General features: G+C 53.9%; 11 protein-coding genes across 11 annotated transcripts; 5 read left to right on the top strand and 6 right to left on the bottom strand.

The window, feature by feature from the left end:
- Positions 1-2,633: 2,633 nt before the first annotated feature.
- On the bottom strand, positions 2,634-3,849 carry ACRALDRAFT_211362 (uncharacterized protein; the record flags this gene model as incomplete). The annotated part of the gene is made up of 12 exons (XM_071023642.1): positions 2,634-2,645; positions 2,712-2,781; positions 2,833-2,864; positions 2,926-3,011; positions 3,046-3,128; positions 3,176-3,212; positions 3,261-3,312; positions 3,345-3,430; positions 3,546-3,563; positions 3,601-3,635; positions 3,669-3,780; positions 3,831-3,849. The coding sequence occupies 12 exons, from the start codon at positions 3,847-3,849 to the stop codon at positions 2,634-2,636; spliced, it is 642 nt and encodes a 213-aa protein (XP_070874418.1).
- A 48-nt stretch (positions 3,850-3,897) lies between these two features.
- On the top strand, positions 3,898-6,715 carry ACRALDRAFT_2047680 (uncharacterized protein). Its single transcript, XM_071021537.1, has 3 exons — positions 3,898-5,104; positions 5,192-5,517; positions 5,585-6,715. Exons 1-3 carry the CDS (start codon positions 4,305-4,307, stop codon positions 6,298-6,300), a joined length of 1,842 nt encoding a protein of 613 aa, XP_070874417.1. The 5' UTR covers positions 3,898-4,304; the 3' UTR covers positions 6,301-6,715.
- Positions 6,716-7,304: 589 nt separating this feature from the next.
- ACRALDRAFT_1071314 (uncharacterized protein) lies at positions 7,305-9,125 on the top strand (the record flags this gene model as incomplete). Its single annotated transcript, XM_071017851.1, has 3 exons — positions 7,305-8,513; positions 8,709-8,714; positions 9,093-9,125. 3 exons carry the CDS (start codon positions 7,305-7,307, stop codon positions 9,123-9,125), a joined length of 1,248 nt encoding a protein of 415 aa, XP_070874416.1.
- A 958-nt stretch (positions 9,126-10,083) lies between these two features.
- On the top strand, positions 10,084-13,015 carry ACRALDRAFT_2041765 (uncharacterized protein; the record flags this gene model as incomplete). Its single annotated transcript, XM_071021184.1, has 4 exons — positions 10,084-10,359; positions 10,466-11,177; positions 11,270-12,512; positions 12,571-13,015. 4 exons carry the CDS (start codon positions 10,084-10,086, stop codon positions 13,013-13,015), a joined length of 2,676 nt encoding a protein of 891 aa, XP_070874415.1.
- A 196-nt stretch (positions 13,016-13,211) lies between these two features.
- Positions 13,212-14,000, bottom strand: ACRALDRAFT_1071316 (uncharacterized protein; the record flags this gene model as incomplete). Its single annotated transcript, XM_071017852.1, has 1 exon — positions 13,212-14,000. One exon carries the CDS (start codon positions 13,998-14,000, stop codon positions 13,212-13,214), a length of 789 nt encoding a protein of 262 aa, XP_070874414.1.
- Positions 14,001-14,600: 600 nt separating this feature from the next.
- Positions 14,601-15,029, bottom strand: ACRALDRAFT_211369 (uncharacterized protein; the record flags this gene model as incomplete). Its single annotated transcript, XM_071023643.1, has 5 exons — positions 14,601-14,670; positions 14,703-14,753; positions 14,812-14,839; positions 14,892-14,915; positions 15,023-15,029. The coding sequence occupies 5 exons, from the start codon at positions 15,027-15,029 to the stop codon at positions 14,601-14,603; spliced, it is 180 nt and encodes a 59-aa protein (XP_070874413.1).
- A 665-nt stretch (positions 15,030-15,694) lies between these two features.
- On the top strand, positions 15,695-17,264 carry ACRALDRAFT_2041764 (uncharacterized protein; the record flags this gene model as incomplete). The annotated part of the gene is made up of 2 exons (XM_071021183.1): positions 15,695-15,813; positions 15,911-17,264. The coding sequence occupies 2 exons, from the start codon at positions 15,695-15,697 to the stop codon at positions 17,262-17,264; spliced, it is 1,473 nt and encodes a 490-aa protein (XP_070874412.1).
- A 298-nt stretch (positions 17,265-17,562) lies between these two features.
- Positions 17,563-18,771, bottom strand: ACRALDRAFT_1082359 (uncharacterized protein; the record flags this gene model as incomplete). Its single annotated transcript, XM_071019298.1, has 2 exons — positions 18,425-18,771; positions 17,563-18,365 (listed from the first exon to the last, which is right to left on the bottom strand). Exons 1-2 carry the CDS (start codon positions 18,681-18,683, stop codon positions 17,563-17,565), a joined length of 1,062 nt encoding a protein of 353 aa, XP_070874411.1. The 5' UTR covers positions 18,684-18,771.
- Positions 18,772-19,292: 521 nt separating this feature from the next.
- On the top strand, positions 19,293-20,330 carry ACRALDRAFT_2105608 (glycosyltransferase family 32 protein; the record flags this gene model as incomplete). Its single annotated transcript, XM_071023254.1, has 1 exon — positions 19,293-20,330. The coding sequence occupies one exon, from the start codon at positions 19,293-19,295 to the stop codon at positions 20,328-20,330; it is 1,038 nt and encodes a 345-aa protein (XP_070874410.1).
- Positions 20,331-20,445: 115 nt separating this feature from the next.
- On the bottom strand, positions 20,446-22,256 carry ACRALDRAFT_2041761 (uncharacterized protein; the record flags this gene model as incomplete). The annotated part of the gene is made up of 7 exons (XM_071021182.1): positions 20,446-20,905; positions 20,967-21,049; positions 21,132-21,340; positions 21,444-21,589; positions 21,652-21,908; positions 21,993-22,034; positions 22,107-22,256. The coding sequence occupies 7 exons, from the start codon at positions 22,254-22,256 to the stop codon at positions 20,446-20,448; spliced, it is 1,347 nt and encodes a 448-aa protein (XP_070874409.1).
- A 429-nt stretch (positions 22,257-22,685) lies between these two features.
- On the bottom strand, positions 22,686-23,817 carry ACRALDRAFT_2105302 (uncharacterized protein; the record flags this gene model as incomplete). Its single annotated transcript, XM_071023238.1, has 3 exons — positions 22,686-22,875; positions 23,032-23,444; positions 23,551-23,817. 3 exons carry the CDS (start codon positions 23,815-23,817, stop codon positions 22,686-22,688), a joined length of 870 nt encoding a protein of 289 aa, XP_070874408.1.
- Positions 23,818-24,048: the final 231 nt, after the last annotated feature.

Here is a 24,048-nt window from a genome sequence, read left to right as displayed (position 1 = left end):
AATCCCGCTATAACGCTACGTATTATATAAGGGATATTCGTCGGTTCTAATATAGTGTTTCGGGACCTATTTAGGATTAATCGGTACGAATTTTATCGCCTAATAGACTAGATTATATTAAGGGATATCGTCAAGGAGACCTCTTACTATATAATAACGCAGAAGGTTATAATCTTCCTTTATATTATCGGCCACGGCGTGCCCTTACGTAATATATACCACCGCTTTAAGATATCGTTAAATACAGGATCACGTATCTTTAATAAGGTCCTAGGTGCTATGCGTTAGCTTTATCTCGAATACGTTAAGAGCCTACTAGCAGGATACGTATTATAATATATTAAGTTATTATACCGTAATAGTTAATTTAACGGCTATATCGGCGTAATTGATAGAACGTATATCGTAGCGTTTATACCGCTATAGTCGTAGCGGCGATATTATAACCGGAAGGGTTAACTCATATAAAATATCCTCGCTATAGTCGATTTCGACCTGTTATTCACGTATATCCTAGCGGGCGCCGAGGGTAGTATAAACGACTCCTCTTTACTTCACGAGGCTTTAGCGAGAGGGTCTTTTTAAGTACCTAATAGGCGGTTCTACCTCGTAGATAGTGGGTTTAGTAACGATATTCGAGGTATCGTTACCCTATTCAACGGCGAGAGGTACCACCTCCGAGATTTCTCTGAAATTAAATAGAGACGATTATCGTTAAAGGAGCGGTTTAACCGCCTCCACGCCGGTTATTATAGTATCGTTAAGCGTGTTTTCGGAATATTAAAGAGGTCCTTCCGTATACTAGGCGGTAGGGTACCCGAATAAAGTCTCGATAAGCAGGTTAAGATTATATATATAGTAACCGGTATCTAGAACTTTATTAGAGCTATACGCAGTAATACGTTAATAGCTATAGTAGTAGGAGGAGGAATTACTAAGGAAAAGGAAGATTAGCTATTATAGCTAGCCGCGGAATAAGCTAATCGCTATATCGGTAGTAAGGGAGGATTAGAGATACGATATTAGATATTAAAGATAATATAGCAGTAACGATAGGAGTAAAAAGAGTAGGAAAAGAGGTTATTATAAAGAAGAGATTTTTGATATATTAATATATATCGTTAGCTATATAACGGCGTTATAAGATAAGGCTTAACCCCGCACTAATACCTTTTAGGTAGGCGGTAAGCACTTCTAACTAATTAGATATATAGAAAAATAAGGCTCGATCAGAATCGGACTTATAGTATCGCGCCTACCTTAACTATTATCGCTAATATCACTAATATTATTATCGCCGCCGCCTAATTCCTCTTATTCCACCTCCTTTATAAATCCGTGATCCTTGAAAAACTCCTTTTTACTATCTATTAGTAACGAATTAAATATCGCCGCTTTATCTAGATTCTTTATAAGGAATCGCGACGCCGTAAGGATTCCTATAGCGCCGCCTAGTTTAACCCGAAAATGCTACGTATAAGCCGTAATAGCCTGGTCGATAATAGGCGCGTTCTGGTAGGCAGCTAATATAACTAAGCCGGTTATTAGAGGGTCTACGGCAGTATAGGCAGTATCTGCCTCTTTCTTACGGCCACGCCTTAGGACGTTATCTAATAGATCGTTATAAGGTATAGGCGATCGTGAGTCTATAATATCTAGATCCTATTACTAACTAGGCCGGAGTTATTTAGGAGGCGGCGTTAATACCGATTACTAACGCTTACGTTAATCTAGCTTATATACGTCCTCGATATTCTAGCCCGTCGCGATAGTATTAGGCTAAATCTTTTTTAGGAGGCTATTAATCTATTAAACGCCTCCACGCTTCCGAATACGCCGGCCTAGATCGCCGTACTTCTATACGAATACGTCCTACTACTTATCACTTATATTAATATAGCCGGACTTATTATCGTAGTTATTAACGCCGGACTTACCGATTAGTGCTAACGCCGCTCGTAGTTCCTTTTCTATACGATTAAGCTTCGTTATTATCGCCTTAATCGTTAGATTAGCTAATAGATACGCCTCCTATAGCTCCGGTAGGATCGTGACTAGGGCTCGCTGCTTAGCTAACCTCTTATTACTAGTCGCGAATAAGGCGTTATCGCGACGTGCGGTAACCACGAGCTTAAAGAATCGATGTTCGATATAATCCTTCTAAACCACTCGAGTAGACTACTTAGTAGACGAAAAGGTATCGGCCTGGGACTTAGAACGGCCCTATAAGGTGGTATTTTAGGTATTCTCGTCGTCTTCGGATATATTATCGTCGGCAGAGTCGTCTAACTCGGTGGTCTCTTTCCCTTAAGCGAATTACGGCGCCCCTTCGATATCCTATATAGGCTCCTAGTTAATATTATGATTATTTAACTATAACTCGTTATCGCGAGGGACCGGAACAGGTATATCACTAAGGGACCCTTCTATAACCTCTTCCACGCTAATAAAACCTAGGCCAGCTATATCGATATAATTAGAAGTCACTATAATGCTCTACCATAGTAAAAAACGATAGTTTCTATATTAGAAATATAAGACTCTGTATTATACGGATCGGCTTGATATTTAACCGATAATATACTCGTATTCCTGTATAATAGGGTATATCGTGGAAAAGGACCGGCGCCGTTTTAGCGTCTTGGCTACGAAGTCACTTGCATAAAAAGCTAGATGAAAAGCTGCTAACTAGATGAAATTGTCGAACGCACCCTAAGCCACCGTGAATTGAACCCCGTTCGACGGCGTTCAAGTTCTGGATTGACCAGTGTTGAACGGAGTCTAGATGCGGTGCAATGACGCTTATATTCCTTTCATCCCTCTCAATTCCACCCAACACAGTCAGCAGGCTCATTAGCCACCGCCTCAACGATGGCAATGACGACGAAGAGGAAGGCATGTGAACATGCATTTTACAGTACTGACTATTGAGCAGTAATTTTTCCGCAGCTCATCGAAAGTCCATGGCGTAAGGGCCGCTGTGTGATCGATTGGTGTCTCGATCCTCTCCCCTGAGCAGCATCAATATCTGCCTGTTGACTGAACTATTGGCAGTGCAAGCATCGTCATGTTGATACGGCAACTCCATGGATTGAAGAGAACCAGACAAGTAATCCCCGCTGTCTCTTCTGTAGAATGATTCCTACATAATCCGAACGTAACACGGAGGGCAGACGCGGACAGTACCTTGGGAACGCCAATTATGGATTCATCTGTATCACACTGCACGTGACGGAGATTGTCAAGTGTCGGAAAGCAACCTCCATGACGCGACTGCCAGCTCATAAATCTAGACTGGGCTCTTTTCATTCCCTATCAATTTGGCCTCCTGCTTCGGGGAATACTTTTCTTGGCATCTGCGCTGTCGGGAGTCGGCGCAGGCACGGGGCCAAGTTGTATCGCCCTTTGACCCTCGGTTGGGCAGCGTAGCCTCACGTGGAGCAGAAAGTCGGCATAGGGATCTTATATTTAAAATTGGGCCACTTTTACGCCGTGACTCGTCATGTCTGCCCCTTTTCTTATAGTCCTATTTCAAAAAAGACGACCGTGAACGTAGACACGAGCTAAACACGAGCAGGGAAAATATCTCGGACTTTGCACCATCACGAGACCCATCAGCCGAGGTAGACGTGGAACTACAGTGTTCACCGGGTGGAATAAGGAGAAACTGGTGCTTGCTTCTCAAGAAAGAATCAAGTATCTCAGGGCCCATGACGTGATGGGAACGGTTTCTTGCACTTTCCCTCCGTCCGGAGTACCTGTCGATCGTATTCCAAGCAACTAGTCCCAATTCATGCTAGTGGCCTGCTGTTGGTCTTTTTTTAGGACACGTGATGAGACACCATACATACAACATGGTACGTACATAGTCTACCTCGAAGAACCGCATGGCCCGCCCGCATGCAATCAGCGCAACATCCGATCTCGTCAGTCAGCCTTCTCTTGGGCATCGGTTCATCCTTCCCCTCGACAGACATGAGTCGACCCTCCATCTACAGCGCCTCTTTCGTCCCCGACGCTGAATGATCTCGGAAACCCGTTCTAGCGACAACTCTTCCTTACGATCCACGCCGTTGTCACGGTCATGATTGCACTCTCCAGTACCCGGTTCACCTGAAGCCGTGGATTCCACGATTCCATGATTCCACGAATGGCCCATCCCGTCAAAGCGAATCACCTCCAGGGACTACCTCCGGGGTCTACTTGTCCCGGCTTTCCATCCGCCTTGTTGGAAATCACAAAATACGATCATCCTTGACCGTCGACCGTCGACCACTACACCGACTCGACAAACCCGACACGCAATGGATCGCCCCATGTCCATGTCCGAGGCGTCGTCGGCCTCTTCGCTCGCCGAAGAGTTCCTACAACTCACCCACCCCAACGGCGCACCCGACATGCAACGCCGCAAAGCCGCCCTCGTCAACCTCGTCGACGCCCTCGGGCCCTGGGAGCTGATGCACCTCCGCGAACTGGTCGAGGCCAAGCCCCACGGCCACGGGCTCGCCAGCCTCGTCCAGCTGCCCCAGGAACTCGTCGCACAGATTGCCACCTACCTGAGCTTCCGCGACATCTTCTCCTGCGTCCGCGTGTCCAAGCACTGGCGCGCCGTGTGGACCAGCGACTACGTCGTGACCGGCTTTGTGCGATATTTCTTCCCGGGCCTCATCGAGACCTTTGCCCCCATCCAGCCGCCCAACTGCTGGTCCCTGTTCCGAAGGGCGGCCCGCCGCTACATCCGCCACCAGAGGGGCAGGTACGTCACCACCCTGGCCCCGGAATTCGACGCCACGAGACTCGACTCCCCCGAACTGGTGCCCGACCCCATCTCCCACCCGAACGGCGTGTTGCGGCTTCCGCATCCCCCCCAGCACATACCGCAGGCCCGGTCTTTCGTCCTCAACTCGCGACTGTTTCCCGTTCACTATAGCCATGGGAAGGTGGCACGTCAATTGGATGGTTGTTGCGTCATTCTCGACGACCTCGTGAAGCGACAGAGGCGCCTGGTCTCGTCGCCGGAAGCCCGCCTTCACGGCTGGGAGTTGGTGCTCGTCGCCGTGACCGACAAGTTGCTCGTTTTTGGAGATGCGCGGAACAACGTTCTGTATGACCTCCCCTTTCCCCCTCCTTTTTCCTCGACCATTCCATTTCCGTTCCATTCAGCTAACTTTTGGTCCTTTTCTTTTCTTAGAGTCATCTACCACATTGAGCTCCGCGAGTTCCGCAAAATCACCATCCCTTCCAATCTCATGTACCTCTACGCATCCGAGACCACCGTCGGCTTTACCGTCTTCCAACTCGGTGACGACTCACTGCCCGAACCGCTGCCGTTTGAATATCGCCGTCGTCCATATCTGTGGCGCTGGGGGGAAAATCTTTTGCCCGTCCATCTGCCACGCCCCGACCCCTCGGCGACCAAGCTGACCGCGGACCCTAACTGCGCCCACGACGTTGGCTTCATCTTTCATCCCTGGAACCCCGACATCTTCTTTTTGGTTTACATGTGCGCCGGGCCTGGTGAGTTTTTTTCTTCTTCCCCCCTCTCCCCGTTACTTTACTTTCCTCATGCTAACACTTTGATCAGGACTCCCCGAAGAAGGTCGCGCCTTCTTACAGGTATCCGTGAGCGAGTACAACGACCGGACCTTGGTACGGTCTTACCATACCCGCTACTTCTTCGACGGCACGCAAGAGGAGCCGGTGCGCCTGAAACCCCTCTGCCGCGCCATGGACTCCCACGGCGGCGTCGCCCTCTGCCTGACGTGGCTAGAAACCACCAGCGTCGTCATGGCGCGGTTCAACGTCCTGACGAAGCGCTTCGGCTTCTGCCTCGTCCCGGAGCACCCCGACAGCTCCCTCACCGGGCCGGGCCACAATCGTCGCCGGTTGGAATGGGACGAGTCGGTCTTCTTCTGGAACAACGTCTTCTATTCCTACCGGCAGGCGTCCCGCGCCGACAACTCGTCGCCGTACCGGGCGGTCGCGTTCGCTCCGATTGGCGGGAAGAAGCGGCGCGTGGACGACGGGCGGAGGAGGCGCCGTCTCGAGATTTTCGGTGAGCGGTGGCAGCGGCGGACGCTCGAGGGCGGAGGCCTCGACGGAGACGACAATCTGCTCGTGCTTGGCACCGAGATTGGCTATTACGTCTGGAATTTCCAGGACGGTACCGACGGGTCGGGGCTGGGGTGGTCGACTCCGGCGAATGAGCTATCCGAATCGCCGACGATTCCGCAATCTCCCCTAGCGGCAGGCTTGTCCTCTGGGAGCACGGAGTACGACACTCCTGCTGCAACCGAGTAGGCACGACCTCTTTTACGGCTAGCAGGGCTTGCGGGGTCTCGGTGTCGATGCGGCATACCTTGTGGCTTGTGCCCATTTGTATATGTATCGGAACCATTGGCACCTGGGCGGAGTTTGGGCGTTCATATTGGGCAGGACGCGAAGCATGCCAGCCAGGAGCCAGCGTTGAGGATTGAATGTGTATCCGTGTTATACCTCAAGTTGACGCAATGGCAGTAGGCCCTTGGTCTGTTTTTCAGAAGGTTTTCGGCTCAATAGCCATGTTAAAAAGTTTCAATGCTTTTCAACCCGTCTTCTCGCATCGTGTTGCTGTGGTTTAATAAGATTGCCAAACGGGGCCTTCTATGGCGTGAGCATAATGTTTCTGGAGGCGCGTTATTCCGACTATACTATATAGTTATTCCGACTATAGTTCTAACATGAATCAGGATGCAGACGAAGACGACGACGATGATAACGAAGATGACGACGACAACAACGAAGACGAAGATAAAGAAGAAAGGAGTTATTACTACTGCTACTATTAGCTTCGATCGAATAAACAAGATATCCGTTAATTACGTCCAAGTAATCGAATCAATCATAATATAAAGTTAAGAACTTCGAATAGCTTACGACTATAGTTCCGAAGGGTCTATATATATATATATATATGTATATATATCTAAACTATAGTCTGATAAGATAACTAACTGGTATAGTCGGAATAACGGGCCTTATTTTTCTGTTCAAGAATTTATAAAGTGGCTTATGATTGAATTCATCCTCGCCCCCTGAATAGGTAAGTAGCAAGTAGGCAAACTCTAGAATCCCAGAGGTGTAAAGGTTATTTCTTACCTCGGGCGCCAACGAACCTACGACTATCTACTATTACCCTTATAAATAGCGACGCACTCCCCAGTCAACATGCGTCAGTCAGCATTAATCATTCCCAACTTTACCGATTACCACACGTCTACTACCACATCTACTCACTGACTGTATTCACAGAGAGCCTCCAAGCCATGGATCACCTTCAGAATTTGCCGCTGGAGCTCCTCATCAACGTTTGCTTGAACGTTGACTCGCCCAAAGACCTGAAGCCACTCTATCTCGCCTCGCCTGTGGCATTCCGCCACAGGACCATCATCAACAATGCCTTCATGAGACAGCAACTACCGGGGCAGCTTCTCAACGACGCGCTAACTCTTATTCACTTCCCTAGGCCCGACGGTCCTCCTCCCTTGGGCTATCCTCCTCTAAAGGTGAGGCTCCGTCACTTCAAACAATGGGCTAGCCGTCAGTTCCCCAATCCGTTCGAGCCACAGAACAAGGCGGAATTCTTAGCGTTAACCCGTCTATGCGAACGGCTCGACTATTACATGGCCGATTTCGTTTCCAAGGCCACTTCCCTATTTCCTCCTCGCGAATATCTTTACGTGCCATCGCCCAATACGCCCGCCACAGCCCCAAGGCGAGTCGCAGCCGCTCTCAAGTTAAGTCGCCTGAACCCCGCCGAGAGCATCCGCCTGAGGCGAGCCTTTATCGAATATGAGCTAATCTGCAAATTCGGTAAGCCCCTGGGGGCTGCCTTTGCGCGCCGCCGCACGACGTCGCCTTGCCAGACTGAGGCCCGGCAATGTGTCTTCGACTATGTCTCGTCCATTTATGGCGCTGTGTGCGCACACTTCTCAGCCGAGTTTCACCCTACAAGACCGTCGGACCTATGCTATCCGGATTCCGTGTTCTTCGACCCCTACGCCTATGCCGACGATTGGGGCCATCACAGGGTGGAGCTTCCCTTCAGGCTTGCTTCACATGGTCTTGATCTTATCACGGCAGTGCTTAACCTGCCGAAAAAGCGTTCCCAAGCCAACAATGAGTGTATCATGTCAATGACCGAGTCTGATTGGGAGGGTTTCCTTGATCGTCTAGCACATGCCTCGGAAATACAAGGGGACCGATACTTTACAGACCGAGCCGCCTGCCCGTGGACGTCTGACGACTTCTCGCTGGACGACTGGCTGAGGGCCCCAGGGCTCCCGCGCACTCTTGTCGCACAGATACCTAAGAAGGGAGTGTTTTCGGGACACCATTGCGGGCTAGACTGCGGCGGAGACTATGTGCGAAATTTGCGCCAACGTGCCTGGGTTTTCTTCGACGACGACAGACTTTATGCTTTGCCCCAAAGTACACGGCTGCCCGAAATACGGATTCCCGCCTCTGTTCCGATAGTACGCGGGGTGTCAATATTCGCGAGTCGCTTGAAAGACGTCGAGTGGGTGCCAAGCTTTCCGACTCCCGGCGAACTACGTCGTCTCCACGACTTCGACGAGGTGTTTAATAGGAGTTTTTGCTCGATCAGTATAATCGAGCAACGCAAAACCAGTCGATCTCCATCATGGAAAACGCGCGAATGGGAAAGCCCCAGGCCCCATCTCATAGACCAGGACTGGGAGATACATCTGGACTATGACATCTCAGGTGACTATGAGGCACAATATGAGTTGGCGATCCAAAATGGCTGGGCGGTGGAAGGTGACTGGGACAGTGACTGGGAGTTACGGCCAGAATGGGATACGATGGGAGGAGACCACGGGGAATCGCTTCTTCGGGTTCTGGAAAATTACAAACTACCTTTCTGGGAGTAGGTTATCTCAGCCAGCTTGGATTTTTTTCCCTAGGTAGCAGTGGTGGTCGTGTCGCATAGGCAGTTGTCGCAAACAGCGTATAACTAAAATATATTTAGAGGCCTGTTAGTCTGACTATACCACTTAGTTATTCCGACTATATTTTTAATATATATAACATAGACCCTTCGGAACTATGGTTATAAACCACTCTAACGTCTCTATATTAAGTTGGACTAATTCGATTACTTGGACTTAATAACGGATAGGTTGTTTATTCAAGCGAAGCTAATAGTAGTAGTAGTAGCAGTAACTCCTTTCTTCTTTCTTCTTTATTGTCGTCATCGTCTTCGTCGTCGTCTTCGTCGTCGTCGTCGTCGTCGTCGTCGTCGTCGTCGTCCTGATTAGAACTGTAGTCGGAATAACTAAATAGTATAGTCGGAATAACGCGCCTTATTCGTAAGTATAAAACAGGCGTTACATCTGGTAGTTCAAAGTATACTAAAGTCGACAGAACTGTCGAGCCACTTTGCCCCATCCGCGCGTACCAACGCGACTTTATATTTTCAACACCACCACGTATCGCGGCGGGGAGGTGGTACACCAAGTACTAAAACTGATACAACCTGATATTTAGTATTATAACTATTTGCCTATATAATACATATTTCTCCGATTTTTTAAAGAGAAATTTGTCAAGTTATTTGTATTTGAATTTATGGTGTTGGTGGGCGGTCTTTCCAGTACATTATGATGTGGGGCAGTGGCTCGACAGTTTTGTCTCATCACTGTACTTGTGCCCCGCGTCCAACAACTCGACTCAACTTGTACCTTTGGATGTGATGACGTAAGACGAGCGAGCTTTGCTGGTCGGAATAGAGGACTTGCGGTCCCAATCAAGCCTGCCTCTAAACAAACAACTACTCCCACCACTGACGTACTATCGTGACGACAACCTCGCCATAGCTTCCTGTCAGCATACTATACGATTTTGTACCCTGGCTCTACCTCTGAACCTGGATACGGAGCACAGAGCTATGTCGGTCTTGTGACCGAAGCATCGCCATGTCAACGTGGGTTATCTATCATACCCCTCCTTCTCCCACCTCTCTCCTCCTCCCCTCCCTTCTCTCCCGTCTTCTCAATTTCCTTGGCCAGAATCACTTGCGGATATATGGCAACTAACGTCCTTGCAACCCGTCTTAGAACCTCCCACATTCTGTCCCTCCCCTTCCGCCGGTCCACCCACATCTCCCTCTCCTCGACCATTCGCCAGTACATCAACACCAAATATGATCAGCATCCGGAAATGTTCCGTCAGGACCTCGAGGCCATTGATGCTCTTCGCCGAGACGCCGTCAATGTGCGAGAAGCTCATGCCAGTGGCATTGCGAAGCTCCAGTCCTACGCCGCCCAACTCGTCTGGATAGGCGGCAAGTTTCCGATCGATGTGCGACCTCCCTCCTCGAGGCCCTTGCCCTCCTTCACCAATTCTTGTGTTTCGATACCTCTTCATAACAAATCCATTTCTCTGCTGACCAACAGCCTTGCCTCAGATTGGCGCCGAGTTCACATGGTACCCCGCCTTGGGCTACAACACGGAGCGGCCGATGGTCCGAAACAACATAAAGTTCGAGCTCCTCAACATTCTCTATAATCTCGCCGCGCTGTATTCCCAGTTAGCCGTCGCCCAGAGCCGCAGCGGGCCCGACGGCGTCAAAGCGGCCGTCTCCTACTTTTCGCGCGCCGCCGGGGTTCTGGCCCACATGCAAAAGGAGGTGTTGCCCGAGCTGAGAATGTCGGACCCGCCCGAGGATATGGACATTCACACTCTCGAAGCTCTGAAGCAGCTCCTTCTCGCCCAGTGCCAAGAGTGCTTTTGGAAAAAGGCCGTCATGGACGGGACGTACAAAGACGCCAGCATCGCACGGCTCGCCGCCCGCGTGTCCGACCTCTACAACCTGGCCATCGAGTCGGCGATGAAGAGCGAGGCCATCAGCTCGGCCTGGATCCACCACATGAGCGCCAAACATCATCATTTCGCTGGCGCCGCCCAGTACCGGGCCGCCTGTGACTGCCTGGAGAAGAAGAAGTTTGGAGAGGAGGTGGCGCGTCTCGCCGATGCCGTCGCCTGCGTCAACGAGGGGCTGAAGGAGAATCGCGGAGGCTACCTCAACAAGGCCGTGCTGGAGGATCTCCAAGGGCTCAAGAGGAAGGTGGAAGAAGACTTGAAGAGGGCGGAAAGGGACAACGACAAGATTTACATGCGTAGGTGAAATCCATTCCGCCGCGTCCTTTTTTTTTTTTTTTTTTTTTTTTTCATTTTATTGCCCCGTCCATTCGCGCTAACAGGACTGGAGAGGCCGTACCATCCAAGCCCGAGCTGAGGATTCTCGACCGCGCGGATATGGCAAAGATCACGGTGCCTCCCCAAGTCGCCAATCCATTCGAATACATGGGCGACAAGGCCGAGTTTGGACCGGCACTTTTCACGAAACTCGTTCCCTTCGCAGTGCATGCCGCCATCACCATATACGAGCAACGCCGCGATCGCCTCGTTGACCAGAACGTCATCCAGACATATGAAGACCTCACGGAGAAGCTCCACTCCACGCTGGGCGCCCTCAACCTACCGGGGTCGCTGCAGGCTCTGGAGAAACCACTCGGGTTGCCGCCGAGCCTGATACACCACGCCGAGGAGATTCGGCAAGCCGACGCGGTCGGTCGAATCCAGCGGGCCTTCTCGGACATCGACAAGCTCCGATCGGCGGACCAAGCCGTGTTCGCCGAAGGCAAGGCCATCCTGGCGGCGGAGGAAGAGGAAGACATGAAGCTGCGCACAAAGTACGGGACAGACCGGTGGGCGCGTCCAGACAGTCGCAGCGACCCTCAGGGTCACCAGCTCTGGGCGCAGGTCGACGAGATCGAGGGGTATTTCAAAACCAGCATCCACAGCGACGAAGTGGTGCAGAGCAAGTTCACGCAGGTGCAGGACCTGCTGGAGTTGATGTCCGGGTCCGATCGCATGTTGATGGACTACGTGCCGTCCAGCCGGCGCGTGGAGATCCCAGAAGGCCTGAGGCCAGTCATAGGACGGCTGCGCGGGGCGTACAACGACATCCTCCGGCTCGAGTCGCGGCGCAGGAGGAGGGCCGAGGCGCTACGGGACAAGTGCCGCGGCGACGACATCAAGCCCGATGTCCTCAAGGAGGCGGCGCGCCTGGAAAGGACGTACCCGACGACGGCAATCATCCCGGCGCATTTCGAGGAATTCTTCCAGCGCCGGCTGGACAAGCTGTACGAGCCCGAGCTAGAGGCGGTGGAGAAGGACGCGGCGGAGCAGGAGCAGCTGGTACGCGAGGTGGAGCGGATCAGCGGGGAGTTTGAGAGCCAGCGGCGGAGCATGGCGAGCGGGAACCGCGATCGGGAGCAGGCGCTGCAGAAGCTCGACAACGCGTATTACAAGTACAAGGAGATTGTCAACCACCTGGACGTGGGGCGCAAGTTTTACAACGACCTGAGCAAGGTGGTGGGGCAGAATTTCCGGGACCCGGTGCGGGCGTGGGCGGCGGAGCGTCGGATGGATGCGAAGAGTCTTGAGGAGTATGTCCAACGGAGATTGCTGGAAGAGTGAAGTCAATATGCTAACCTACGTCTCCAGGGAGCTCAGCATGCCGACGCTCGGGTCGCTGTCTATCAGCAACAGGACGCCGGTCCATTCCCCGTCGCTCAACTATCCGTCAGGACAACAACAGCAGCAGCAACATCCGACTTCATACTTTGCGACAAACCCAGCACCTGCTCCGACATACGACCCAAGACAACAATCACCCGAGACTTCCCCGGAAGCGGCGGTCCAGTCGTGGGCCAGTCCGGCGGTGGGGGCTCGGCAGCCGCAGCCGCAGCCCGCTTCAACGGCTTCCAGTATGTGGACGCCGGATGTCGGCATCCGGTTTGCTGGCGGGCCGCAGGGGGTTACGCCGGCTGGTCCGGCTGGTCCGGCTGGTCCGCCCGGACCTAGCGGCGGGGTAGGTACGAACACGCAGGCGTCCAGGCAGCATGCGAGCGGGACGTGGGACCCTAGCAGGGGAATTCGCTTTGGGTAGGATACAGGGCGATCCCGGCGGCGAGGGGGTCTCTAGGCTGGGTGAAAAAGGAGGGCATGGGTTTCCAGCTTGGGCTGGGAGTCCTAAGACTTTATTAAACCGTCTGACATTCTAGAAAACATGGCACGTCTGACGAGAAAGAAATCAAACCCCGGAGAACCATGGACGACGTCGTCTCATTTGTATTGGTATGAATTCAGGGCCTCCGCATCTTGATCCTCACGACGATGCCCCAGCCACCTAGACTCTCCCAGATGCCCATCTCATTCTCCCGTCGGAACGTAACCTCCTCCGCCTTGGCGGTCATGCGGACATCATCATCGGCTCGAGCCCCCCGAGACATTCCCCTCCGCGCAACAGCGGCAGCCGGCTGCGAAGGCGAGGGAGGGAGTAGGTAGCGGGCCAAACGAACAGCGAGGTCCTCGTCGTCGAACCACCAGCAGTCCTCCTTCTTCTTCCCCCACGAGTTTCCGCCGTCGATATCGTCATCCCAGCGACCCCACTCGTCGAACCCCTTTTCCCTCTTCGCAGGCGCGTCGTCGTAGTCGCTGGAGGAAGATTTCTTCTTGTCGCCATAGCCGAGGAAGGCGTTGTCGTCGCCTTTGCGTGCCCTTTCGACCCTCACGACGCGGGAGTAGGATCCGCGGCCGGGTTCGTCGACGGCGTCGACTTGGGTCCAGGCGGGGCCGACGGCGGCGGAGGGGACGAGGGTCAGAGTGAGTTGAACCGGGGGAGGGGAGAGGGAGGCAAGGAGGTTGGAGAGGTGGGAGTCGAGGGATTGGGTGAGGAGGTCGAGGAGGGAGGATTCGTGGGCGGCGAGGTGGCATGCGTGGGCTGTGTGGGCGGCGCGGAGGAAGGAGGAGAGGGGGTTTTGCGTTGAGAACGGGGTTGCTGGCGGTGGTGCTGTCGATGATGATGGCGATGCTGTTGTTGCTTCGAAGTAGGAGGGAGGAGGCGCATCGGTTGCCGAGTACGGGGGTGACATGATGGCGGTCAGGGGCGGTTATCGGTCGTATGGTTTGTGATCCCGTTGGTGAGAAGTTTGGTGTTGATCGAAGGATGTTGCGACGACAAGTCAAGAGAGAGGACTCTAGGCTCTGCGGATCTCGTTAAGAGGAGAGATGGAAAATGAGGCCTGCTAGGTATTGGATCCTCGTTGAAAGATGCGCCGAGACGGCTGAGTCAGGTCGTTAGTCAGGAGGGGGCGAAAGTATTGAAGTGGCTATTCGTATACAAACCAACCGAGACTTTAATTAAAGTTGTCAATTGAATAGACCTTGTCCACAAAGCCGAGTTGATATTGACGTGGTCGTGGTGATCTCGTGAGACGAGGGGGGAGGTTTAAAAGTCACATGTCTTATCAGGCAGCCAAGCATCTGCGGGAAGTGGGGGGTGGGGGTACTAGTAGGGTGGGGCCAGGCGCAAGGCATTCTTCTCGGTAGTGGATACTGTGTTACACAACTAGGTACATAGGTACGAAGTACTGAGGCTGTGCGTCAGAAGCTTAGGTACTTTGTATGATGGACTCAACTTGGTATTGTTTTGGTGATTACAACGTACAACGTGATATTTTGTATGTTATTCTCTAGAGAAGGGATGCCGAATTGGTCATATCGAGCACCTCGATGCGACGGCCAGCGAGAAAGCTTTGGCTTCTTTTTGATGATTCAATGTTTCGGCTAGAGACTTGGAGCGAATCAACGTTTTCTCGAAGCTACACGCGCCGAATATGTCGTACCTGATACAAGGAAATGCTGCCAATCCCGTGGAATCCTACCTACCTAGGTAGGTAGTACCTTGTTGCAATGTCCTTCGGAGATTGGCCTGTCAACACAAGACAACCATTCAGGGCGGTAATAGCAGCCACGCCTTACACGTGCATTCCGACGCCGGGCTGTGACTGGTACAACAGAGTATAAGCAATGAGGCGGCGAGTGGCTTTATTGAAAAGTAGACCCCGTGATCACTACGGTCTCAGCACCGCCACCTCAAACTAAAGATACCTACCCCACATTCCCCGGACTAAAATAAGGTCGGTGGCCGAATTAAGTTACGGTGGGTCATGGCGGATTGCCTATTAGAGTATAGTACAGTGCAATGTACAATTAGTTCGTACCCAAGTAATTACTTTGTAGAGCTTCTAGAAACTTGCTAGCCGCAATCTACCATCTCCTCGGAATCCAATGCCATAGACACCGCCTCGTTTCCCAAGGCTGACAGGGCGATAGATGCCTAACGGGAGGATGGCGAGAACAAAAGGCATTTTTTTATTATGAAGCCAAGTGCTTAAAAGAAACCATTATCCACGTCATCTTCGTTGGAACCATCCCATCATTGCCTATCATAAAGGAAACCGTCCTTCCAGATCGACAGGGGCACCAAACAGCCACAGGGCGTCTTCCACATAGCAACCTTCCTAGGAACCTTCTTACGAACCTTCTTTGCGGGCCTCATTCCTGCCGCCTCAAACTATCTTTCTGCTTACATCTCCGTCTTTGACGGCCTCGTTTTCGACTCACTTTCCACGTCTATAAAGGAACACGCCGACCTCTGACATCTTGACTCTGGTCTTATCATCGTCTTACCACTCGACACTCTCCGAGTTCTATACCTACACCACCGGGCACACCGGACACTGAACACACCAAACACACCAAATACACCGACTTACACGCCAAAATGTCTTACAGAATCGCCGCCCCCGACCAGTACCTGGCCATTACTGGTATGGGTGTCAAAACGGTCAAGATTACCAAAGCAGCATGGGTTTGGCCTTTCCAGCGATGCATGCGATTTAGGTGCGTTCTCCTGTACCCCTCGTGATCGTCTGCCCTCGTCTGAACTCTGCCCAACGACGACCAAGTAAGCCCCGGCTGACCTCTGACACCATGACAGCGTGCAACCCCACGACTATGCCCGAAACCTCCAAGCCATGACCAAGGAGAAGCTCCAGTTCCTCCTCCCCGTCGTCTTCACCGTCGGTCCCGACGTCAACCAGCGAGGCGCCAACTCGGACGCCGACGACGGCCACGACAACGAGAGGGTCCGCGAGGACAAGGGCGACTCGCTGATGAAGTACGCCATGCTCCTGGCCGACCGCGAAGTGGAGAGCGGGAGCAACAAGGACCAGGCCACCCAGTCGCACGTCGAGAACATCGTCAACGGCATCATCGAGGGCGAGGTGCGCGTGCTCGTGTCGTCCATGACCATGGAGGAAATCTTCACCGAGCGCGAGGTGTTCAAGCGCCGCATCTTCAAGAACATCCAGTCCGAGCTGGCCCAGTTCGGCCTCAAAATCTACAACGCCAACGTCAAGGAGCTCCGCGACGCCCCCAACTCGGTCTACTTCGAGTCGCTCTCGCGTAAGGCCCACGAGGGCGCCACCAACCAGTCGCGCATCGACGTGGCGGAGGCCCAGCTGCGCGGCAACGTCGGCGAGGCCCAGCGCCGCGGCGAGCAGGAGCGCGAGATTGCCAAGATCAACGCCGAGACGGCCGTCCAAAAGACCCAGCGCGACATTGACCGCGCCGAGGCCGAGGCGCACCTCAGCACCCGCCAGGCCGGCTTCAACCGCGACGTCGAGATTGCCCGCGTCACCGCCCAGCGCGAGCTGCAGTCCACCGACGAGGACCTCAAGCGCCAGGTCGAGGTCAAGCGCGCCGCTGCCGAGATGGAGCGCCTCCGCGCGCGCGACGTCGTCAAGGCCACCATTGAGCGCGAGTCGGCCCAGCAGGCCGCCGATGCCCGCGCCTACGAGATTGAGGCCGATGCCAAGGCTCGTTTCGAAAAGTCCCAGCACGAGGCCGACGCGGCCGCCTACGCCGCACGCATCAAGGCCGAGGCGGACCTCGTCGCTGCCCGCATGCAGGCTGACGGTCTCTCCGCCATGGCTGAGGCTTACGGCAAGATGGCCCAGGCTTTTGGCGGCCCCGCTGGTCTCCTGCAGTACCTCATGATCGAGAAGGGTACTTACCAGGACCTCGCCGCCGCCAATGCCAACGCCATCCAGGGCCTGCAGCCCAAGATTAGCGTCTGGAATACCGGTGCCGCTACTGAGGGTGGTGCTGGCGCTGGTGCGGGAACAGGCACCGAGACCATGCGCAACCTGTACCAGATGCTCCCCCCTCTCATGACCACCATCAACGAGCAGACCGGCATTACCCTCCCCGAGTGGCAGTTTGGCCGTCTGAATGCCGCCACCGACGCGGTACGCCAGGAGGCCCAGGATGATGTTAACGGGGCCAAGTAACTTTTACCTATTCCATCCCCTGTTTTATCGCCATCGTCCAAGAGCGAGGCCTGGGATTCGTGAACTGGCCTTGCTTTGTTCTCCTTTCTTTGTTCTGTCCTAATTCCCTAATCCCATGGCATGATTTGCCTTCGGCATGAGCGACGACCTAGTCGCGACACAACACTCGAGTTTGTCTGTTGGCTTTTCTTTGTCTTGATACCCCGAGCTATATGTACATTACTCTACCTCGCTAGTTATTCTAGATTATGACCATCTAGTTCTTACATTCCATATACATGCGCCGCCATGTTCATTATCATGAAGTATATCCCGGCAACTCTGCTCGCTCGCCATACTCTTGTGGTGTCCTCGTGTCTAACTCCTGTCTCTGGTATTGTGGAACATGTATACCTGGCTCCTTAAAACCACCACGAGAGTGAGGCGAATACCACGGGTTCGCCATAATGTCGGTCATTGGCGGCTGGTCTGCATAGGGGCCGGCCCCTGGCCATCGACTAGCGGTAGCAACCGCCCGCTGGTTCTCCTCTAACATCTTCTGGTTCTTGCGTAGTTTCCAGATCAGGTATATGACTGCCGCGATTAATATGACGCCCACGCCGGCACCAGCACCGATACCGGCCTGGGCAGCCATCGATAGTCCTTCGTCCGATGAATCGTCTGGCGATGGCTGCACGTGGGCTGCAGATTGTGACCCTTCAGGGGCGGTTCCTATTGGCGACGACGCTTCTGAAGTGGCCGTGCTAGTGCTGTGATTTCCCCTGTCGTCGCCGGCTGTGGCAGGAGTAGATGTTGCTGCAGACGTCAGGGGGGAAGATGGCTGCTCGTGTGTCGATGTGAAAGACTGCTCGGATGTCGACGTAGAAGACGTCGTGGTTATCACCACGACATATTGAGTGGAGTCCCTGTTCCACGTAGCCCAGATCTCCGGCTCGGATGGAAGGACCTCGAAGCGTCCCACGCCGCTGTTGCAGCAGTTGACCGTGTGGTCGCAGCAGTGCAAGGTGTCGATGCCGGTCACATTGGCGCAGGATATCAGGTCGGTGCCGCCGGTGCTTGCGCCTTGGTTGGCAGGATTGTCAGTAGGTATGATCCCATAGTCTAGATTGACTGCAGTCTGCAGTTCTAGGCGAAAGCAGTTTCTCTTCTGGACCACTTACTCAGACAGTACTGCGGGCAGTGAGGAGACTCCCAGTTCGGATCTGTACAAGACCCTCGAATGACGTTCCCGTCGGGACCTTTGCACAGCTTGTTCGACAGACAGGCCCAGCCCATGCCCCCGTTACAGCATGGGCTATCTTCATCGTCCGGGTCGCACGGGAAGTCGCCGTTCGCCCTCTGGCCGTTGGGATAGTAGCAACGCGCGAAGCAGAGATGCGAAAAACAGAGAAGAAAGTAGGGCAAGGCGAGTTTCGCCATGATGCGACTAACGTTTGTGATGGCACGGGGCAGTTCGAGGTGGAAGAAATCCACATGCTCTAGTTGTGGTGAATGTGCAACCAGGTCGGAATAGGGAGGTTGGAAAAGAGGAAAAAAGGGGGGAGAGGGACAAAAAAGAGGCGATCTACTAACATATCGATCATCGACCTCCAGGGAGTCGGTGGACGGCGCTCGGGTCTTGTCCAGCCAAGAGGAGAGAAGCGCCGCCCTGACAAATGCCCCGGCCCGTTGATGCATTGCTCCTTCGGCCATTCGGCATAATTGGCCTGTTAGTGACAGTTGGTCCCGGAGACCTGGTTCGGAGCCGTTTATTTGCACCAACGGGCAAGCCGGCGGCAAACCATCCCAGGCCATTGGCTCTATCACCACCACTGGCATTCAACGGTCAGGGGCCCAGGAATCGCTTTTCTTCTTCTATTCTTTATTCCATCCGTACTTGCCTGCTCCATTTCAGCTTCTTTCTTTCCTGCCATGCACGGAAATCTCCCTCAGCATCTCATCTTATGACCATTGATTCTCATCATCCTCACTCTCGCCGAATCGTCAAGACCCCAAGGCTTTGTTGACTTGACCTCATGCTGGATAACCATGCGGTTGTCCGCAATATCGATCAAGACCGTGTACGCTCTGCTGACAGGGGCCGCGCTGACCACATGCATCATCCTCCTGGCCGGGCATTACTCGTTTTATAACGACACCCACGTAGACATCCTCCATAATGTTCATACTTCAGAAGCCCAGCCGCAACCCAACTTGGAATCCCTCTCCTCGCAGCCCTTCCCGCAGAAAATCTGGCAAAGCTGGAAGGACGACTCGGAAGACCCAACAGAACGCACAGTCGGATTCCCCCATCAATGGCGCGCCGTCAACCCCAACTGGCGCTACGAACGGCTCACAGACGCCAACAACGACGCCTACGTCCGGGCCAATTTCGACAGCCCCATCACAGACGTCTTCTTGTCCCTGAACGACCCCATCCTCAAGGCCGACTTTCTGCGCTACCTAATCCTGCTCCGCGAGGGCGGCGTCTGGGCCGACATCGACGTCTACCCGCACCAACCCGTATCAAAATGGATTCCGGACCGGTACCGCGACGTCGGCATCAACCTGGTCATCGGCATAGAGAACGACCACCACAAGCAGCCCATCTGGCCTGGCTCCCCTTACTCGGTGCAGCTGTGCCAGTACGCCGTGCTGGCAAAGCCGGGCCACCCGGCCATCGGGAACCTGGTCGAGAAGGTCACGAGAGACCTCCGGGAACTGCTCGAATCCAAGAGGAAGCAGTCATCATCATCGGGTGCCGCCATCGTCACGTTTGAAGAGGTCACGTCCACGACCGGGCCCTTTGCCTTCACCAAGGTCATGATGGATTATTTCTCTAAAGTCACGGGCGAATCCCACAACGGCGACGAGCTGGATCGGCTCCCGGAGCCCCGTGTGATTGGCGATGTGCTGGTCCTGCCCAAGGATAGCTTTGGCTGGCTGCCACAGGAGCACACCCACGAGAAGGGCGACCCCATGATTCTCGTCGAGCACTTATTCATCGGGTCCTGGCGAGCCGGGTCATCCCGGTTGAGATGTGTTGAGAAACTGGGTCGACATCGGACAACCTGTGGACATTGGTGATGGATAATGTACGTATAGGAGTAGTGGTCTTGCTTTTGGTCTAATGTTTACTTGATATCTTATGGAAGATGCACGAATATGGTCCTCTCAGTACTCGGGCAACCCAACCAGACTGTCACCCTTGAGTCATCTCGGCCTTGAGCACCCCCATGGCATCTATGATCCTTTTCAGGCCTTGACGGAGATACATCTCATCATGTGCAAACACAATGCGGAACCATCCGGGCCTGTCACTCCCAAACACCGCCCCGGAAGCCAGGAACACGCGTTGTTTCAGCAGCGCGGCCTGCACCCGGGCCTCCAACGCCCAACGATCCTCCTCGGTTCCCAGTTCCGCTGAGGAACGAGCCCCGATGGTGGTCGCAAGGTACCCCAGGAGGTCAATCCAGACGAAGAGGCCAGCGTTGGCGCCCTTCTCATAAGGGACGCCGTGCGACTCGAGGAACCGGACGGTAAAGACGTACCTTGACGACAGAAGGCGGCTGTTCGTGCGGATAAAGGATTCGACAAAGGCCGTGTCGGAGAGGAGGGCGGTTGTGGCGCGGTCTGCGAGAGAGGATGGGCAGGTGAAGTATCTTCGCTGCCGTGTTAGTGCCGCCATTCAGGGGTAGTTTTCAATTTGATGTTTGTACGCACGAGTTCGCCCCTAGAGCATGAATGAAATCATTGTTGTTCTGGCTGACGATACAGCCGATTCTGATGCCGTTGGAGCCAAAGTCCTGGTAGAAAACATTACATAGTCAGCACAGGGGATATGATGGGCACTGATGGCATGGATCATGTATGATGGCATCAACTTACCTTGCTCATCCCCCACAACGCGTGGACTAAGCTCGGATCGATGAGGCCGGTAGTGTCGATGGACAAGACGGAGCGAAACGGCAGCGCATCAGGCGCATCGGGGTTCTCCCAGACTGAAAGGGCATAGATCTCGTCGCTGATGAGATGGATGTGGTGTTTCTGACAGAACGCCATGTAGGCGGCCAGTACTTGGGGGCTGAAGCAGCGTCCTGGTAAATGCCACGGTACGGTCTCATCAGTTCAGACTTCTCGGGAGAGATTGACAATAACAAGGGGCTGACAATAGTGCTACCTAAGAAACGGGTAACATACCAAGAGGGTTGTGAGGGTTGCAGAGGATGATGGCCCTCGTGACGATGCCCCTCTCCCGAGCATCAAGGAGAGCCTCTTCGTAAAACGGGATGGCATCGAGACCTAAAGGGTCAATGTCGCCGAACGAGACGGGAATGATCTGGGCTCTTGACGTCGTCAGAAGGAAGCACGGAAGAAGCAAAGGAAAGCAGTGAGGAGTGGCACGTACTTTGCTCTCGACGCAACGTCAGAGGGAAATGTGCCGTAGTATGGTCGGCCGAGTAATATGCCGTCGCCTGGATCACAGAGGGAAAAGGCGCAGCTCTCAATAGCCGGGCCAAGGCCTGTGGTGACGACGACGTGATGAGGGAGTACGGGTTGGACGGATGAGAAGTGCCGGGTGATGAAGGCGGCGACGGCAGACTTGAGGCCATGACTACCCGAGAAGCTATCGCCGTACGTAAGGGCGTGGCTGTTGAGGGAGAACTAGGGACGAGTCAGTCGTGAGCTTCAGTACCAGGACAAGATTAGAAGACGGGAAAAAGGGGGGACAGGTGCCTCCGGACTTACATTCTTGGTAATGTGATGGACAAGCTTATCGTGCATCAACGTCTATGTGGCCCGTGATAATCCCATGTTAGTCCAATGCAGAATGGTGGCAGGGCTACGGAATCGGGCACCAACGTTTTCAGCGACTCCTAGGCTGAGATAACCGCCCGGGTTGGACTCGGGATGCCATAGATTGGACACAATGTCGAGCATCGCAGGGCGGTTGGATGGGTCCGCGTAGACGGTGCCCCGGGAGGACAGATTGCCGACTTTGGTGTCCGCCATGATTCGAGTCGGTTCTGATGAGAGCACGGGCGAGGGAGACGATGAAGGGGTTGCTGGTGGGGTTTATAAGGCGTAGCGTACTCGTAGGCTATAGCCCAGTGAGTCAGCTACTCCATAGTTAACCGTAAATATGTGGGACGAAGGTTAAGTGGCTGACGTCTAAGACATTGAAGAGCTGGTGTGAGGAGTCGTGCATTCAGAGATTCCAGGTAGGATGTTGGAATGTTTAACGGCCCGACCCTTGCTGGGGGTTGATATCCAGGCTATAAAATGAGGCTGGGTGGATTCATGGCTGTACGCCGAAAGCTCTAAGCACCGCCACCAGTTTATATATACAGTTTGAGTCGTAATAAATCGACTCATTGGAATTATGTTTAAATAAACTAAACGCTGATTTCGTATAACCGTAACCAACTCCGTGTGCATGCTCTATAACCTCTGGCTCAAACTCTCCAAAAACAGCTTCTCCTCGGGCGTAATCTGCAAATCGTCGGGAGCAATGACGACTCCAGGTCGAATCACCAGCTCCCTTTCCGTGAACATGGCGGTACTGCCGCTGTTGGTCCGCCACGTCCCAGCCCTCGCAGCCATGTGTCTATGCCGGCCCTCCTCCGACTGTCTCCTCTCCTTCACCTCCTTGATCTCCTCCCCCCTCGCCGTATCTTCCGAGCTCTGAGCCTCCTCGTCATCGACCCGCCCACGCGCGGTCTTCTCGTCCTCGCCCTCGCCCTCGCTCCCGCCCTCGCCGGCCCTCTCCCCCCGTCTCCGCCACCACGGCCAGTGACGGGGCCCCTGGGCGGCAAGGTCCTCGGGCGTCCACCAGTAGACGGGGAAGCGGCGCTGGATGTTATTCACGATGAGGGCGGTGACGAGCATGAGGGTGCAGCCGAGCAGGACGACGGGGAGGAGGAACCAGCCGAGGTCGATGATGGCGTCGTCGACAACGGCCAGGAGCGCGGTGGCGCCGGCGGGCGGGTGCACCGTCTTGGTGAGGGCCATGGCCGACGTGGCCGCCGCGCAGGCGATGGCGCCGGCCACCCACCGGACCGAGTCGAAGTGCGGGCTCAGCAGGAAGAGTTTGCAGATGCCGATGCCGATTACGCTGGATATGACTTGGCCCAGGATCGCGTTGCGCGGTTGTGCGAGGGGGGCGTCGATCGAGTAGAACTCGAGTACGGCGGCGGCGCCCTGGTGGGACAAGTCAGTTTGTTTTCCTGTCTGTGATAAACGACGAGGAGACAGGCAAAGGGAAGGGAGGGAACGGAAAAGGGAGCAGGCAAAGGGACCAACATACAAAGCTTCCCACGATAATAGGCACGCCGTTATGGCGGAACGACGGGACATTGTAGGAGACGACCTCTATGATGGCGATGGAGCAAAAGACGCCGATAAAAGCCCAGAAGACGAGAACGATGTTGCCGACTTTCTCGGGCACCTCGCGGCGGTACCCCAAGAAGCGAGAGACGGGGCCTGGAAGATGCTGCCATGGCGGCGGTGGGAGCCACGGATTAATGTAATGATCAATGTCTATGTCCCATTTTTTCGGATGCCACCTCGACATGATGGATGACTGGGACGGCTGATGATGGATCGCAGTCGCAGGAGTACTGTACTCCTGCCTTCTCCTCTCCCTCCTGGCGCTCACCGAGCACCCGCGTGGCGTCCGAACCTTCGAACCGGGTTTCTTTTAGACGGCACGGTCTACAAGGCGTCGCAAGAAGAAATATGATGGCTTTCGCTTTTGATTGTTTTGATCCGATCGGGTGATGCCGTTCTATTGTGGGGCTGCGGG

Source organism: Sodiomyces alcalophilus (genome assembly GCF_042370955.1).
Source record: "Sodiomyces alcalophilus JCM 7366 unplaced genomic scaffold ACRALscaffold_4, whole genome shotgun sequence".
Classification (NCBI taxonomy): Eukaryota; Fungi; Ascomycota; class Sordariomycetes; order Glomerellales; family Plectosphaerellaceae; genus Sodiomyces; species Sodiomyces alcalophilus.
The sequence above is the reverse complement of the archived record's forward strand: the minus strand, read 5'-3'. Positions and strand labels throughout refer to the sequence as shown.

Bases quoted from the DNA above. Each gene is read 5' to 3' on its own strand.
- ACRALDRAFT_2047680 (XM_071021537.1), top strand. From the start codon at position 4,305: ATGGATCGCCCCATGTCCATGTCCGAGGCGTCGTCGGCCTCTTCGCTC. The intron at 5,105-5,191 runs GTATGACCTCCC...TTCTTTTCTTAG, and splicing joins GATGCGCGGAACAACGTTCT to AGTCATCTACCACATTGAGC. The intron at 5,518-5,584 runs GTGAGTTTTTTT...CACTTTGATCAG, and splicing joins TTACATGTGCGCCGGGCCTG to GACTCCCCGAAGAAGGTCGC.